This window comes from Squalius cephalus (assembly GCF_949319135.1).
Source record: "Squalius cephalus genome assembly, chromosome: 23".
In the NCBI taxonomy this organism is placed as follows: domain Eukaryota; kingdom Metazoa; phylum Chordata; class Actinopteri; order Cypriniformes; family Leuciscidae; genus Squalius; species Squalius cephalus.
In genome coordinates this window covers 17,559,013-17,576,559 of record NC_137144.1, presented here as the reverse complement: position 1 = coordinate 17,576,559, position 17,547 = coordinate 17,559,013, and the positions used below count along the sequence as shown (strand labels likewise).

Genomic DNA, 17,547 nt, shown 5'->3' with positions numbered 1-17,547 from the left:
GAATAGTCATTCTGCTTCATATTTTAGTAGAGACAGGTATTTTTTCAGGATTATTTGATTATCTATTGTAAAGTTAAAAAAAATCTTTAAAACAGGAATCTTTGCAACAGTGTAAAAATATTTAGTCACTTTTGATCAAATTAATGCATTCTAACCAAATAAAATTGAATTTCTTAAAAATAAACTGACCCCCACATTTTTTAATGGTATTTTTTATGCGAGAATCACCTTTAAAAATCCTATTAAAGTTCTATCAAGTTGCTAATTAAATTGATATAGAATGCTCAAAACCATGCGTGTAATTTTTACTCGACCTACAAAATAATTAAAAATGGCTCTAATTGATTTTATAATCCAGAACTCAACTGCCAAGCTATAGTCTCTTTCCCCTGACAACACATTTCATTTTACCACTGGATGGCAACATAGAACAAAAATATCCCAGCCAAGGACCAATCAAAAGGCAGAGAAAGAGACATTGGCCAAAGCAGGCATGAGAAGAGCTCGATGAGGAAAAATCTCGAGCACTTTTCCAAAGGACATCAATAATCTGTGCCAGCCAGTATATATATTATTTATCAAGATATAAATTAATCATATAATATTAATAGAAGGTAGTAAAGTGCCCATCTAAAAAATAAATAAAAAAAGCACTGTTGAAGACAAGATTTTTTTTATTTTAAAAATATCCACTGCTGATACGTTACACTTTAACCATATATATTTTGCATAAAGAAATCTTACATAATAGAATTACAATATTAGTTACAATCTGCATATAGAATATTTAACATTTCAACAACTTTTGTAGTGTAAAAACATTAAAACACAAACAAAATGGTATATATATTTATATATATATATATATATATGTATAGAAAGATATCCATGTTTGCTGATGGATACCACAGGAATAATCCAGGCCGATATCTACAGAGGAACAGGCAGGTCGGGAATAAAACCGTGTGAGATGTGAAATGCACAGATCCTCATTCGGCAGGAAGTATGCAGCTGAACCATTTGGTGTGCTTTGAGTATGAGGTCCTGTTTCTAACACCACAGCCTCTTTAGCTTCCGCACACCTCTGCGGTGCACTTCCTGTCCCATGAGCCTCTGCTGTGGTGACCGGCGCTTAGACCCGTTTAGCCCTGGAACGAACAAGCATCCTGTGGTCGGAGTCCGCTGCGGTTTCACAAGGGCCAGGGTAGGTCACTGAAATCCACAGGTCCACCAAGGCCAGCGTCCGCTTCCAGGAGGCTCATGATAACAGCCATGGCTGCCTCGTCGTTACTGGGGCTGCTGGATCCGGGCTCTTCCATGATGTCAATGCTAAGATGCGAGTTATCACCTGCGGGCGGAGAGATTCGTTTATTGCACTTGCGTGAGAATACTATATGCGATTCATTGAAGCTAGTGTACTCACTCATTAATGAGTTATTTGAATATGGGTATCCTATCGAATCGGGTCCAGGCACAATTCCTGCTGACGGCAGGTCTGGAGTTCCACCATTTTGAATCTACAACACAAGAGATAAACGTTAAAGAAAAACAAGAAGTGTTTCCGATTCGAAGAAACAGATTGCCGGAAAGTTCGCTCTGGCTGGTAAAAACCTTCGAACTGCCATTGGTCCATGGCGATTATGTAAAGGTGTGGCTCTGAGACTCCGCCTTCTTTGACGTGGAAATGTTCACCAGTTCATTTCTCCTATCCGCATCACTATGATCAGATGCTTTCTGTGTTCTCACATATTTACATGCTCATCTAAACGGGGCGGGTGGCATCGCTCACAGCTACAAAGATCTTTCAAACTTCTGTTTACCCCTTCGCCTTAATACTATGTGGTCAAGGACCTATTTACGAGGACAGTGTCTCACCTTCTTGCCCCCTGGAGAGCAGGTGTCCGGTGGGGGAGTGGCAGTGATATTTAAAGGACTTGAGCCACAGCTGGAGGGTGAGGAGCCTCGAATCCTAGGGGCGGGACATCATTTTATAGACTCAAGATCATTTTTGTGATAGTGTAACCTAAACGTGCCAGATGCTGCAAGTACCTCTGAATCTCCATCACTTCCTCAGCTATCATGCGTCCTATCTTGCCAGCGCCCGCTCTTGTCCCTCCCGGAATACCAGGAACCGTCTGGAGAGGGCGTTTCCCTCCGCCTGCCATAAACATACACAATTGTTAAAACCAGGCGTGTAAGAGAGACTGCTGTTCAACAGCTGGGCAATGATCTCACCGTCTCCTGATGTTAAAACGCTGTCCATGCTCTGAGGGGACGAGGCTGTCTGGGAATAACTAGGATCTGCTCCTTCAAGCATGCTGCCCCTGAAACAAGCAACAATATTATTCTGTGTTTAAGTCAACAAGAAATAGATTTTAAAATCCATTTACATTCGAAATAAGACATTTCTGTGTAAAACAATATTTAGCAGGATTTGAATTGCTTTTATTATATATATATATATATATATATAATATATATTTAATATATATAACAAAATATATTTAGTAGTATTTAATAAATAATATCAGATTATATGTATACACACAATTAATAATATTAAATTAGTACATTATTATTATTAGGGAAAAAACAATATTAATAATAATAAATTAAGTTATTATTGCATAAATTCATACTGTATATGTAATATAATTTCAATAATATGTATTAGTAGTAGTAGTAACTCCATTAACAGAAATAAACATCACTATAAAATTTTATATACACACACGTATACACACACACACAAAGTAGTAATTTAAATAATGCTAAATACTAAATAATACTATCTTTTGTTTTATTCTTAATAATAAAAATGTTATTTAATATATATATATATATATATATATATATATGATTTTATCAATACTATTCTGTACTATTATTAGTATCACAGTATTAACACATTAACATTATTAGTATTAACACATATTTTTATAGTATTTTATATATATATATATATATATATATATATATATATATATATATATATATATATATATATTTTTTTTTTTTTTTTTACAGTAATACAAAATATTACTAATATTACTAAATATATTACACATTATATATTAGTATTTTTAGTTTTTAATAAATATAGATTTATTTAAAAACATTATTTTGTCTTCATTATGTCATCAGAAATCTTTTGTTAAATGTAACTTAAACTGCCTTTAAAAAAACATTATAAACATTTCTATTCTTTAGAATCACTCGCACTGGTTATTTGTGTACAGTAACACCAGGGTGATTTATTAAGAAAGTAAATGTCTATAGTCTATGAAAGATCAAAAAGTATGTAAACTGTGAGCACATTTCCTCTGCTTGATTCAAGGAATATGCTGTTTTAATCATTTTGGCCTAGCACCTTCTTAATGAAACATTCACAACTGAAATGTGTCGCGACACTTACGAAACCACAGTGTTTGTAGAGACTATATATTCCACTTCTTTGGTCCAGGGGTTCATGAAGCTGAACCAGCGGCTCCTTAGAGTGATGAAAGAGCCGTCTTTAATCTTAAACTTGTAACAGTTTGTATTAATCTTTTCTCTCATCTGTAGCACTGAAATAAAAAAGTGAGCACTTATTACAAATGTGATACAGACTGGCATTATAACAGTAAAATAAAACATTTATTTACAAATGGTATGAATGAGAGGATCAAGTAAATAAAACCGAAACCTTGTCTGTGGCACTCGGCGAGGTGACCGATATCATCCTGGTGAAAATACTCATAAAACGACGTCCCTAAAAGCTCCTGGGGCAAGTACGCCAGGATGGCTGTCGCCCTAAATGGAAACAATGAATTGTAGTGATGAGCTAACAGATTAGATGAGACGCTAATTCACTGATGTGAGAACTGAAATCAATACTTGTAGACCCTTGAGGTTTCTGTGACAATTCAAGTCTCATTTTAGAGAGTAACCAAATCTGCTCACCTCAGGCATTATTAGAGTAAGAGCCTTAAAAGCGAATACTAAACTGCATATTAAAACTTAGTGGTTTGCCGAGAGAGATTCAGTTATCATTCAGGAAATCTCATCTCTTGTAGATGATGTGAAATAGAGCAAAAGGCATCTTCTCACCTCTGGTCGACGAAAACGAACTTGCCATCGATAGCGTGGCGGGAGACGTATTCTGTGGGTTTAACGCGGATGTCGCTGTTCATGGGCTGAGGGACGATATGCGGATGAAGGCGGCCGATGGCCACTAGACAGCTAAGGTTGCAGCCCTCATTATCAGGTTCGTTATCCTCGTCCAAACCCATCTTGGTGGGCGGCCAGCTTTTCAGATAGCCAGTGCTGTGGATGGTACAGAAACTCTTGCGGTCTGCTGTAGAGAGGAGAGATTTACCCATCAGTCTTTGAAGCGATGCATTTGAAGTATTTAAAAGACTTCCAAGCAGGCTCCAAGAAGTCACTGATCATTTTAAACTTTTATTCCCCCTGCTGACACTAGCCAGGTAACTAGTGGACCTCAAGGACATTGCAGGTCGGGGACGGTGGCCGCATGCAAAGACAGACACCCAATATTTATAAAAAGGGCTTCTCTCCACTAATTCGTAGACAAACCTTCTATGAATGAACATGCATATCCCCAGGACAATACGTGTATTATTATGTTTTTATGATAGAACTATTAGATAATGAAACCTTATTGGTAGCATGTATCATATTAAAATAATCCTTGTTAAACGTTTTGCACATTGGTGTATATCACCTCATAACATGCATTGTATTCTTGTTATATTAATCAGAGTATAAAGGGACACAAAACTGCCAGCCCACTCTGATCAGGGAAATGCTTGAAATTACACCTTTTTCATTGGTCAAGCCAAACTCAGATCATTATCTCATTGTGTGAAAAAAAGAGTGGAGACATCCGCACAGACATAGGGGACTAAAAACGCCTTTTGGGGGAACTACATTAGCTCAGAGTAGGGTCTAGTCTCGCGTAGCCAGACCTTCAGACTAATAGCAGAAGGACTGGACTCTATCGCAGCTTTCATTGGCCAAGGACCGCCCAGAGGCCGTCTGACTGACATGTAAAGCAACCAATCACAGTTCGTTTTATTCTGCGTCATGTTTAGGGGCGTGAAAATGTAACGTCGATGTCCCTACAATAAGCACTTAAGGTCCTTGCACACTGAATCCGAAATTTTCGCATGCGTTTTTTCGTATCCGTCATTCTGTGGCTCTAAACTGTCAAAACACCATTCAAATGCTTGTTACGGATGCGAAAAACGCAGAAAATCGAACCCGATCCGTTTTTTTTTTTTTTGACGGACGAAAGTTTCGGAGGCAGTGTGCAAGTGAGATTGACATAACGTGAGGTTGTATTTATTTTTTAACGTGCGAAAATTTCGGAATTTCGCACTCAGTGTGGAAGGGCCTTTGTCACAGGTGCAAACACGATGGCGTTCTTCCATGAGGGAGTTTGGCGCCACGGCATCTTGGTTTCCAGGTGGACCGCAACTCACACGTCTCCCGGACATCCTGTAGAATTCAACCAATCGGATGATGGCTTCGAAAATCCTGAAGAGTTTCCAGTTAAGTGTGCCATATGCATCAGACGCCCAGCTTACAGACCATGGACATGAGGTATGAAGCTGAGACTAAGTAGGGTCTAAACCAGCACAATAGGATCTACCGTGTACGTAGGTCGCAAGTGTACGCTGATTGGCCAAATGCATGCAAAACATTGGCACCTGCTATTTTTAAAAAGCTGTGCAAACACAGTTTATAACCTATTTATTTACTCCACGAACATGGAAACTGCGATAGATAGACCGAAGCCGAAGTCCAGGAAGTTTTAGACCAGCCTGTCTGGCACCAACATGCCACGTTCAAAGTCACTTAAATCTCCTTTCTTCCCCATTATGATGCTCAGTGTGAATTTAGATATTTGCATTCATGAGCACTTGAACAGGTGTAATAAAGTGGACGGTGGGTGAGAGAGTGTGAGAGTGTGTGTGTGTGTATATGCCTTTTATCTCATGCAGACAAACTGCAAAGCTAGTAATACCTTTCTTTTTGGAGCACGTTGAGGGAAAGTCTTTGTCCTCCATCTTGACAGAAGGACGGTTGCATTTCATTCTACAGAAGAATGATCGGCGGGCCCCTGAACACAGTCTGGAGGGGCCGGGAGTGATGTCAGTCTTCACTGGTAGACCAGCTTCAGAGAGAACTGAACATCAGTCCAAGTGCCTTTGGCTTAACTGTGAATCAAATGACTGCAAATACTTAATAAAACAAACTTTACTTTTGGCATCGATGAGTCGTTCCCGTGGAGCCGTGTCTGACGATGACAGCTGCTCTTTCACTTTGGCAATGTCTTTTGGATGCAGGTAGTCGAACAAACTCTGGCCAATCAGATCATTCTGATGGTTCAAAACAAAACAGTTTGTATTAACGTCAAAAACTTTACCGCATAGCAGCAAGAGATCAGTGTCAAGAAAATATACCTGAGTGTAATTGAGAATTTTATAAACAGACTCCGAGACGAAGAGAATCTTTCCACGATCGCAACCAACTACAAAGAGGAAGCCATCAGCAGCCTGTAGAAAGAGGGGGAAGAAGAGTTTTAAAACAGATCCTCACCAGTTTTCCATATAATCAAATCTCGCAAGCCTTGGAGTTGATATTTTAAACACACCCTTAAAATCAAGTGCTTTAATTCATCATCCGACAAGAATGCTGGTTTATAGTTGGCTTCTGTGTATGGGTTGGTGGCACCTAAAAGAAAAAGAAAGAAAGGGAAAAAGTCAAGCATAATTAATATGGAAAAAGTTTGCTTTAAAATCATAATGAGCTCATTTAGATCCATTTTGGCCCATGCTGTGGTAGAAAACTCTCACCTCGTAACGTCTTCATGTGTTGGACGGCCATGCGCAGTACAGTGAGTTTGTCCAACTTGCGAGACATGGCATTGCAAGTGGGGACTAACGATGCTAACTCGTCTATAAAACTGTTCATTTTATCCCTGCGCCTCTTCTCTATTTGACTGTGAGCCTCCCTAAAAAATCAAAAAAATTAAAAAAGATACAAGCAACACATCTCATTTACATTCAACATACTAACTAGGCAGAGAAAAGCCTCATCTTCACTCTACCTGGCATTTTTTATCCGGCCCTGCTGTTCATCCCTGGATTTAGGAGAAAAGATTTATTACTTATTAATCATTCATGTATTATTAGAACTGTGAATTTAAAGATAACAGCATGTAATTCATGTTTACCTTCCCAGTGTCTTATCTTTGTCTGTGTCCATGCTATCACTGTGAAAATGAACAGCACCACAGAGTTCAATGAAACAAGCTTTTACAACAAATTATGTAAATTATTTTTAATGACCTCAGTTGGGCAAAGTTTATGTGAGAATTGTACTCACTCAAATGAAAAGCCATCAATTCTGTAAAACAAAATAAAAAACATTATTATTTATAAATATTTTAAAATAACATTCTATTATTTAAATACAAGTCTATTGGTAACACTTTACAATAAGGTTTCATTTGTTAACCCTCAGAGAGTCTTCGGTCACTTCTGACCGAAAAATTTTCTGTTTTGAATTTAAAAAAATCACAGCTTCATCGGAAGGTTATGATACTTGGTGACTTTTATGGCATTAGGTATGTGTATGCAAAAAAAAATTGAGGTCATGATCCGAGCATGCTAAGTGGTCGTAAAAAAAATAGTCACACTCAGTGCCTTCGGTCAAAAATGACCGACCCATAGGAAATGAATGGGAAATTTACAAAAACACAAAAATTCTCTGAATTTTTGTCTGTACAATCTACAAATCGGCCACGATTCTAAAAAAAAGTACACCGCAGTAAAGGGGTGACACTCTACAACATCAAGAGTGCAAAAAATTCACACCCACCCACACACACACACATACAAACACACTTTTATACACATACACACCAATAAATTCAGATTACAAAAAATCTGTTTTGAATTTTTAAAAATCACAGCTTCATTGGAATGTTACGAAACTTGGTGACTTTTCTGGCATTAGGTATGTGAACACAAACAAAAATTGAGTTCATGATCCGAGCATGCTAAGTGGTCGTAAAAAAAATAGTCACACTCATGGTCTTCGGTCAAAAATGACCCCCATAGGAAATGAATGGGAAATTGACAAAAACTCAAAAATTCGCTACAAATCGGCCACGATGCAGAAAAAAAGTGCTCAGCAATGAAGGGGTGAAACTCTAAAACATCAAGAGTGAAAAACATAACATAATTAATAATTATAATTAATATATATATATATAATTAATATAATAATTATTACAATTATTAAAATAATAATTAATAAAATGTTATAAACCTTGGCAAAAAGTATTATTTGAGAATTTCTAAAAAAATACAATCAATCCACATCTTAAAAGTAAGTAATTTGGTCCAAAAACAACTAGAATTCACAAGCATCTCCATTTAGAGCTATTACAGGCATCTAGTGGTAAACCCATGCAATAACATGATTTATTTAATTTTATGTTTAATAAATTGATTTATTTTTTTTATTTTTATTTTTTTTATGAAAGCCTAGTCTCTATTTTAACCGAAAATACCGCATAGAAAAAAATAAATAAAAAAAAATAAAAAATAAAAAATAAAACATTATTTTCAATGGCAAAAAATGGACAATAAATATTGCATAAATATTAATAAGTTCAATCAAATTGTCTCAAAATACTAAATTAAAAAGAATAAATATTATAGAACAAAAATAAATTGCATTGGTTTTTACTGGGATGGAGGAAGTTTCATTTTTAGGGGTCCGGTCACTTCTGACCGGGAAGGCACTGAGTGTGACTGCTAAACGAAGACTCTCTGAGGGTTAATATTAGTTAACTACATTAGTTAACATGAACTAACAAGGAAAAATGCTTCTATAGCATTTATTAGTCTTAGTTAATTTCAAAATGTACTAATACATTATTAAAATCAAAAGACCAGAGCTAATATGAAGTAACAATGAACAGCTGTATTTTATTTATTTATTTCATTAACAAAGACTAATAAATAGGCTACTATAACAAATGTTTTGCACATAGTTAGTTAATGCATAAACCATTTAACTAATGGGACCTTACTGTGTTTCCAATATATTACTTTATAAATAATATGCAAGTTATAAAAATCATATTATTTATAATCAAGACAATGAGTGAAAAAGACATTGTTTTTTTCAGATATTTTGGAGGAAAAAAGATGCTTGTGCTGAAAAACAGGCCACTTTTCATCTCACGACATCTCTGAAAAATTATTTGGTTTTTTTACATTGTCTAATTTCCAAGTAAATAATTAAAAAAACGTCCCATTACTGTTTTCTGTAACTATTTTATTTTTATTAAAAAAATTACAGAACTGCTTAGACCTAGTTTGCCAGGTACAATAGACCTTATGCGCCAGAGAAACGAGGGCACCGCCATCTTTAGAATATTGTCTTTGAACTTCCGTTTTTGCGGTCGCTCTGTATATTTCTATGGCGCTGCTGTCCAGGAGTAATTAGCTTTTGAAGTGGATTTACTTAATGTAAAGTTAACGAAAGTTATCATGAGGACTGTAATGTTTAAAGCAGATGACTTAACAAATGTCAGTCGACCTGGAAGATTTTAAAATGAGCCGTTCATTCATAAACACGCAAAATCGCTGTGAAAATACAGACCGGAAGTCAAAAGACAACGAGCGCAGCGCTGAAAAGGGGCGGGGCTACATAAGGTCTATAACCAATAAATGTTTTCTACTATTACTATATCCTATACCATCAGGGTTTACTCACTGGTATTCAGTGGTGCTGCCCTTCCTCTTGCGGGTGTAGTCCATGCCCGTGGTGCCAATGGAACTGCTGATGAGATCTGCCGAGCTCTGGGATATGAACTCATTCATCGTGGAGGAGATGTCCATTCTTTGGTCTGCCATTAGATCATCTTAAGAGAAACAGGGACAAAAAAATTACATTACAGTTCTTTAAAATGGCGACAATATGCTATAAATTATATCAATGTGTGTGTATAGAAAACAAAAGATGCTCACTGCACAGATTCAGTCAATCAGCTGTGTTCAATTCATGGCATTCCACCTGTGGCAAGATCCTGTGGAAAAAATACAGCTGCATTTACCAAAGGGTTTCGAACAACGAAAAACTATATTTCAGTTTCACATAGACGTCACACTTGAGGTATGAGTTACAGTCAAGACTAGTCAGTATTCTTTAATAGAAAATAGCTGACTTCACTTGTCTGAGGACCGTTCTTTTTTGACCAAACAGTTTTGGACCCCATTGACTTCCATTTTATGGACAAAAAAAAAACAAAAAAACAAAGACATTTCTCAAAATAAAAAGTCATACAGGTTTAAGGGTGAAAACATGATGGCAGAATTTTATTTTTGGGTGAACTATCCCTTGAAGTTGTTAATAGGTAGCTTGGGCTGTTTTAAACGAGGAAAAACAATCTCGCTCATACTCCCACACTCACTCACACACACACACACACACCAGGAGGAATGACTGAGCTTCATCAATGACCTGCTCTGGTTGCCAGGAAACCCTTGGAAAGCTCGCAATCTAGGCCACATTTAGATTACAGAAACGCAACTGGCAGAAAGAAAGGACCAGAAGACCGATTTTCTCCAGCCGTAAATGAAACAGGACTCCCCCGTGTTCAAACGGGATTTTCTGCTGAAATAGTGTTCACAGACCCTTCAATCAGCCGTTTAAATGCCCATTCTGGTGCAAGAGCACAGTTTTACATGCGTCAACGCATCAGTCATTTTTCAAATTCACATAGTTAAACAAAAGTGTTCCTGGGTATATAACAAAACTGGATTTTTTTCAAGCATATGGATGCATAGCTCATGCATCACCGACACTCTACCCATCTCTAAATGATCTTTTCTTGAATGCGTGGGCCTTTAGACTGCCAGAGATAAAGAAAAAAATAAATAAAAGAGGAAGAAAGTGACGAGCAAAAAAGATAAAAGTAGGTCATCTCAGTTTCTTTGAATTCAAGATGATTTCAGTTTGACGAAAGTCACCTATGCATATCAAACGTCCCTTGATTTATACCTGTATTACTCAAATCAATTATGAGCCTCAAGTTTTTGTTACAGTTACAGACAAATTCAGGAGAAACGTGACGTGTGGATGAATGGAAGAAAGTCCAGATGTGGTTAAAGGAAAAACAACTGGAAGTCAAAAGTGATGAACGCCCTAATGATGAGAGTTTGATGCTGTACTTTAGGAATGCAGCACACCCATCTTACAATATGAAAGCAGCACTTTCACATAATAACTTGTTCGATTTGTCATGACTAAAAGCAAACTGTCTTTTAAGGTATAGTAGTTTTTACAAATATCAGGTTGGGACAAGCTGCCACATTTGTTTTAAATGTTTTAAATTCATTAAGTACTATTTGTTATCGATATTAATTACTTTTTTAATATAAAAAAAACATTTCTAATATTATCTATATTACTATATTTACTACTATATTTAATATTCTAAAATATTAAAAATAAATACTAACATATTAACTACATTTTAATAATAAATATAAATATTTTAAATAATTAATAGTTTAAATGCCTATATAGAAATTATCTTTCAAATATATAGCCTACCCACGCTCAGAAATATTCACTAAAGCACAAATGTGACAGCTCCCTTTTTTTGACATAACAAATTATATTATCAGCATAAAAATGTAAGGGAAAAGCTGAACTGAAAAATGAACATGAACTTTACCCAACATAACCTAAGAGTGATACATAGAACATCTGACCTTTTGTAAAAATGAGTTTACAAGGTCAGTGTCACAAACAGGTAATTTTCAGAAGAGACACGATCGCTTCATACGCTGAACAGATTGAATTTAGGCTTTTATTAACATATAAACATTCATTAATCAACTCACACATCAGTTGTGGTAAACAGAAGCTCAAGCATGTTCGCGAGACGCATGAGAAACAATGAGGTTCATTCTCATGTTACGCAGCATGTTTGAGCTTCCTCAAGAACCAATGAGGTTCATTCTCATGTTACGCAGCATGTTTGAGCTTCCTCAAGAACCAATGAGGTTCATTCTCGTGTGACGCAGCACGTTTGAGCTTCCTCAAGAACCAATGAGGTTCATTCTCGTGTTATGCAGCATGTTTGAGCTTCCTCAAGAACCAATGAGATTCATTCTCGTATTACGAGGTAAACGAGGTAAACAAAGAGGTTTGTTCTCATGTGTCAAGCAGGTTCGGTTGAGCTTCTGTTTATGTTTCGCTGATCAATGTTTAAATATGAATAAAAGCCTAAATTCAATCTGTTCATCATATAAAGCAATCGAGTCTCTTCAGAAAATATGGTTCAAACCACTCAATTCATATTTGCATAGCTGTCAACGGTGGGACAGAAATCGCTCAGATTTCATCAAAAAGATCTTCATTTCTGTTCCGAAAGATGAACGAAAGTCTTACAGGGTTTGGAACGATATGAGAGAGTAATTAATGACAGAATGTTAATTTTTCAGTGAACTATACCTTTAAATATTCCAGGTTTAAAATTACAGATTTTTTTAATGGATTTTTGGACCCACTATGTGTGTGTAAGTAAATAAATAAATGTACACACACACATACATACATATATACACATATACACACACATATACATATATATATATAGTATAAGTCAATTATCTCTAGCTCTTATTCCTTATGCAGACTGGTTTAAAAAAGCGCAACCTGTTGGTGGCCAACCTCACAACCTTTAAACTGGTCTCTTTACAACGATAGTAAAACGGACTTGGGTAAACCGCAATCGGAAGCACAATGACGCCACTGATTAACATGTAGCCCTGACTCAACCCATAGCGAGCTGCCTACCTAGAAAGCATCACTTGTGAAAGCCTACTAAGCTTCACAAAATTCTGTCTAGATAGATCACCAACCCATAAGGATCCGAGAGCCCCAATTTAGGAGGCGAATACAGCAGACATAATGTAAATGCAAATAGCTTTTGAAGTGACTAACCCACACAGGAGGCTCAAGCACAACTGCACTCCCTGTATTCAACCGACTTAAAGGCGACGCAGATCATTAACCTCACATCGATGACGGGTGTCTTTGTGGCTCCGTTCTGCTATGATTGATGGCTTTCTTACTAAATCACTGACACCATGGTTGATTTTGTTGTGGTGGCAGCTGCATCGGTTCTAAGGTATTCAACCTGAGAAATGTCACAGACGCCCCTCCTACTGAAATCAATATTCGAGAGGACAAAAAAAACGCACATAATACATCGATAAGCATTACGCGATACTTAGAGATAATTGTCAAACGTCAAAACGTCACACTTACCGGAGGAATAGCTGATCATCACAGTTTATTTCGGTTATTTGACGTCCGGTCCGTGAGGAACTGTGACATAAACGGAATCAGTCTCTGACCTACTTTTCTTTCCTTCGTGTGACTGTCGGACCACTAACCTATATTTTCCACCAATAAGATCTCTGGATAAATAGTTGCACTTATTTTGGCCAATCGGAATGGAGGTTACATTTCACGGCAGAATGATTGACATACAGAATAGCCAATCAGACAGGGTTTATTGCGATTCACCGACATGGCTGATGATCCCAGTAAGGGGTGGTTCTCAATCGCATGTTGCTGCATTGTCTAATGTTCTTGCTCATGTTCTTGCTCAATGGAAAAATGGATGAGATTGTTGAAAATCATATGCTTAAAATCAATAGCTTTTTATTTATTTGAAAGAAATTCGAAGTTAACAGTTGGAATATGAATGTGTTCAAAACCCATCCTGATGAAAACAAAGGTAGCAGAGACAAGCAACTGGATATATAAACAATTAAAACTACGAAAGGGGAAGAATTCCAAAGGATTTTCCCCATATATGTAATGTAACAGTATTACATTATTCTTAATAGTTTAAATTATTTAATAAAAAGGTGGCTTTTAAATAAATCTACACATTAGTTATTAATAATGTATTGTGTTGTTATAAGCGGGATCAGGGCAAGGTGTCATCAAAAAGTTTTGAAAACAACATTTGGCTAATTCCTTTAAATGTATTATTCATGCAGCTTATTTGTCACACCACATGAATGTTTAAAAATAACTAATGCAGACAAAATCTGATTTTAAATGATGTCTGGTTAATACATTTAGAAGGTAAAAAAATAAATCAGTTTTAGAAAGATTAATTGTAATATATAATTTATATAATTCTAAATATATATTGGGATGTACATTATCACTTTTGTGTACATAAAGTAGGCAATAAAAAAAATAATATTTCAATCATCATTATAAGCATATAAAAGCAAATCAGGTTATTTTAAGCGTATTGTTTAAACTGCCAGAAACGTTTTTTCTTCTCTCTTTCTCTGTAAGTTTAATAGAGAGATACAAGTGTGGAAAAGTGCTTTTTTATTTTAAATCGTACATGCTTGAACGGTCACATGAAAACAAACCCACGACGTCATCATCACGCGTCTCATGTTATTAGACCGGATGTTTGATTTGTACCTCCAGTGATTGTAACCTTATTTACTAAAAAATACAGCAACGTACATGGTATCTGCAGTCAGTATTTTGGTTTGGCATCTCACAATGTCTTTTATTTACGTAAGCTACAATGTAACACATTAGCAAACCTTTCATTCAATAAAACGGCCAGCCGAATGAAATCGCCACAAGTAACGTTAGACAGCCGTTAAACAACTAAAAACATCAACATCAAGGTAAGTAAAGCATTATGTAGTTTCTTTATCGTAATTTAAAAACAAAACAAAACATAAAACGTACTTCTGTATCAGATTATCCTTGTATATATATTAAATATTGTAAATATTACTATATATATATATATATATATATATAACATTGTGTTGTCTTTTTTCTTCAGTGCACCATGGGTGCTGAACAGAGTGGAGATGCTGAACATAAACATTCAGACTTCAGTGCTTCAGGTAATCAACATTATATCTGCTGATTTTTATACATGGGAATGGCATCATTATCTGTAATTTGTCAGTTTTTATTATCGATATAAATCTGTTAAAAAGGAGATGCTTCTTATGTTGTGTATATTCTCTCAGCATTACCTGTCAGTAAGTTCTGTCTTGTTGTTTCAGTTGTACCCTCTCCAGCCAAGCAAAGAGCCAAAATGGATGACATAGTAGTTGTTACCCAAGGAACTCAGTCATTACGGAATATCCATAATGATCCAGATGTAATAAAACTACAGGAAATTCCCACCTTTCAGCCTCTTCTAAAAGGTAAGCAGCAGTCCAAATGCCTACTAATCTGATGCTAACAACCATGCTGTTAGTTTAGGTGTTTTTTATAAGCAAATAAATGGTTTAGAATAGGGCTGGGCTGACAATATTGATTAATCTATCTTAATTTTGATGAACGCATATCGATTTATAAATCCCAAGATCGTTTTTTTAGTCTATGCTCTTTTCAGTTGATGAATGATCAAAACTTTGTAGTGCACCTCCCATCTAATAAATCGCAATAAGCTTTGTTACTTTTGATATGAAACAGTCTTAGCTTCCAAATTCTTTACATTTTTTCATGAAAATTCAAATAAATGTCGTTTTGACATTCTTTAATGTGGCATTACAGATCACTGTAGCTTCCTCAGTTCAACCGAACAGTTGAACAAAAAAATCTAAAGAGGAGCATTGTGATAAATGTATGCAATATATTACATATTCATTGTTATTTTTCTTAACCTGTTAGTGATGTCTTCATTTTTAATCAATCTTTAATGAGCATTACAGTCACAATCATTTATATTTCAATAACGAATAGGAGTGTGAAACCTATGGGCGCTTGTTTCCGCCACAGAATAAAAATATAAATGTTTGTGGCTTTTTATTTCACAATTCTGACATTTTCTCAGTTGCGAGTTTATATTTTGTCAGAATTGTGAGATAAAAAGTCGCAATTACCTTTACTCCGTGATGGAGATAAGCCTCCATAGGAGCATGATTATATAATTAAAAAGTTGATACAAAAACTGCCTTATGTGCATTAAAATGTTTGTATACAACTCGAGTTATATAAGATTTTATGTAAGTGTTGATTATTTTGTCTAAAATTAACTAGCAGTTGTATTTGGACTCTGTAGTTAATTGAAATACTCGAATAGGAATCGAATCGATTCATGAAATCTGTATCAATTCAGAATTAGTTAATAATGTTATGAATCTCAGTTTGGGCCTAATATTGGTGTCATCGTTTTAGGTGTGCTCAGTGGGCAAACCTCCCCCAGCACTGTCTGTTTAGAAAAGCTGGATTCCGCACAGGTACTGCAGCTGTGCGTCCGATATCAGGATCATCTTCACCAGTGTGCGGAGGCTGTTGCCTTTGACCAGAATGCTTTGGTCAAGAGGATCAAAGAGGTATTCACCCATTATTTCTACTGAATTATTCTGTTTACAAGCTATCTGTTGCTTAACTTTTTTTTCTCTCAGATGGATCTGTCAGTGGAGGCGATATTCAGCATCATGCAGGAGAGGCAAAAGCGTTACGCCAAGTACGCCGAACAGATCCAAAAGGTCAATGAGATGTCGATGATTCTGAGACGCATCCAGATGGGCATCGACCAGACGATCCCACTGATGGAGCGTCTCAACAACCTGTTGCCCGAGAGCGAGCGCCTGGAAGCCTTCAGCATGAAGCCTGATGGAGACATTAAATAGATTCTGGCATCAGTTAGAACAAATAGAGTTCATAGTGGGTTCATACTGATTAACTTGTGCTTTATAGACCCACCTCTGGTCGCTACCTATGGAACTTCGCACTTTGCCTGGATATGGTATTTTCTGGCCTAAAACAAGTTACATGGTACAAAATTTTAAACTGTAATACTGCAATGGTAAATATGTGTATATATTAATAGGCTTAATTGTGAGCTTTCAAATGGCACGAGAAGATAACATTCTGCCTTTGTAATATAAAATGTTATTTAATGAGAAGTCATGCATATGCTCTTGAGAGGCTGTCCATAGACTCATGTCATTAAAGTTGTTGGCATTAAATTGTTTATACACTTTCTGTTTACTCAAGAGATTTATTAAAAATAATACTTTTGGAGGATAGAGTTAGGATCGTAAATATGCCTGCGAATGTGAATTCTTCTCAGTTATGCAGGTTAAATGTTTAGTTAAATAAACTGGATATATTTATCTTGAGTAACTGAAATGATGGAGCATGAAGTCAAAATAAAAACATAGTTTCAAAATGTCAGTTTCAAATGACAACGTAGAAATTCGCTTCAGTCAGCATTGATAGATTTAATCCTCGTGCGAAAGTACGATGGTTACCGACTAGAGTCAGTGAATCTCAACATGGCGCCCCCATGAGACGACCCGCTCCATGTAGATGAAAGCGTATTATTTAAATCTTTCTTCGTTTATTTGTGTAAAACGGTTTTAAAAATAAAATATTAAAAAGTCGCAATTACCTTTTTTTTGCTCCGAGGCAGAAACGGGCTTTCATTCACTTTAA

The 17,547-nt window shown here is 36.0% G+C and overlaps 2 protein-coding genes across 2 annotated transcripts; one reads left to right on the top strand and one right to left on the bottom strand.

Annotated features, from left to right (window-relative positions):
- Window positions 1-656: 656 nt before the first annotated feature.
- bmal1a (basic helix-loop-helix ARNT like 1a) lies at window positions 657-13,496 on the bottom strand. The gene is made up of 19 exons (XM_079858658.1): window positions 13,366-13,496; window positions 10,053-10,111; window positions 9,799-9,946; window positions 7,393-7,413; window positions 7,241-7,279; window positions 7,115-7,147; window positions 6,861-7,018; window positions 6,659-6,738; window positions 6,468-6,560; window positions 6,266-6,383; window positions 6,029-6,178; window positions 4,090-4,336; window positions 3,686-3,792; window positions 3,416-3,566; window positions 2,236-2,324; window positions 2,050-2,158; window positions 1,876-1,969; window positions 1,424-1,517; window positions 657-1,348 (listed from the first exon to the last, which is right to left on the bottom strand). The coding sequence occupies exons 3-19, from the start codon at window positions 9,936-9,938 to the stop codon at window positions 1,191-1,193; spliced, it is 1,881 nt and encodes a 626-aa protein (XP_079714784.1). The 5' UTR covers window positions 9,939-9,946; window positions 10,053-10,111; window positions 13,366-13,496; the 3' UTR covers window positions 657-1,190.
- A 1,018-nt stretch (window positions 13,497-14,514) lies between these two features.
- On the top strand, window positions 14,515-17,473 carry borcs5 (BLOC-1 related complex subunit 5). Its single transcript, XM_079858440.1, has 5 exons — window positions 14,515-14,768; window positions 14,933-14,996; window positions 15,162-15,305; window positions 16,282-16,439; window positions 16,512-17,473. The coding sequence occupies exons 2-5, from the start codon at window positions 14,939-14,941 to the stop codon at window positions 16,737-16,739; spliced, it is 588 nt and encodes a 195-aa protein (XP_079714566.1). The 5' UTR covers window positions 14,515-14,768; window positions 14,933-14,938; the 3' UTR covers window positions 16,740-17,473.
- The last annotated feature ends 74 nt before the right edge of the window (window positions 17,474-17,547 follow it).

Excerpts from the sequence above, each read along its gene's own strand:
- borcs5 (XM_079858440.1), top strand. The coding sequence starts at position 14,939 with ATGGGTGCTGAACAGAGTGGAGATGCTGAACATAAACATTCAGACTTC. Across the intron at positions 14,997-15,161 it reads TTCAGACTTCAGTGCTTCAG|TTGTACCCTCTCCAGCCAAG; the intron begins GTAATCAACATT and ends TTGTTGTTTCAG. Across the intron at positions 16,440-16,511 it reads TGGTCAAGAGGATCAAAGAG|ATGGATCTGTCAGTGGAGGC; the intron begins GTATTCACCCAT and ends TTTTTCTCTCAG.
- bmal1a (XM_079858658.1), bottom strand. The coding sequence starts at position 9,938 with ATGGCAGACCAAAGAATGGACATCTCCTCCACGATGAATGAGTTCATA. Across the intron at positions 6,179-6,265 it reads ACGACTCATCGATGCCAAAA|CTGGTCTACCAGTGAAGACT; the intron begins GTAAAGTTTGTT and ends TTCTCTCTGAAG. Across the intron at positions 4,337-6,028 it reads AACGTGCTCCAAAAAGAAAG|CAGACCGCAAGAGTTTCTGT; the intron begins GTATTACTAGCT and ends TCCTCTCTACAG.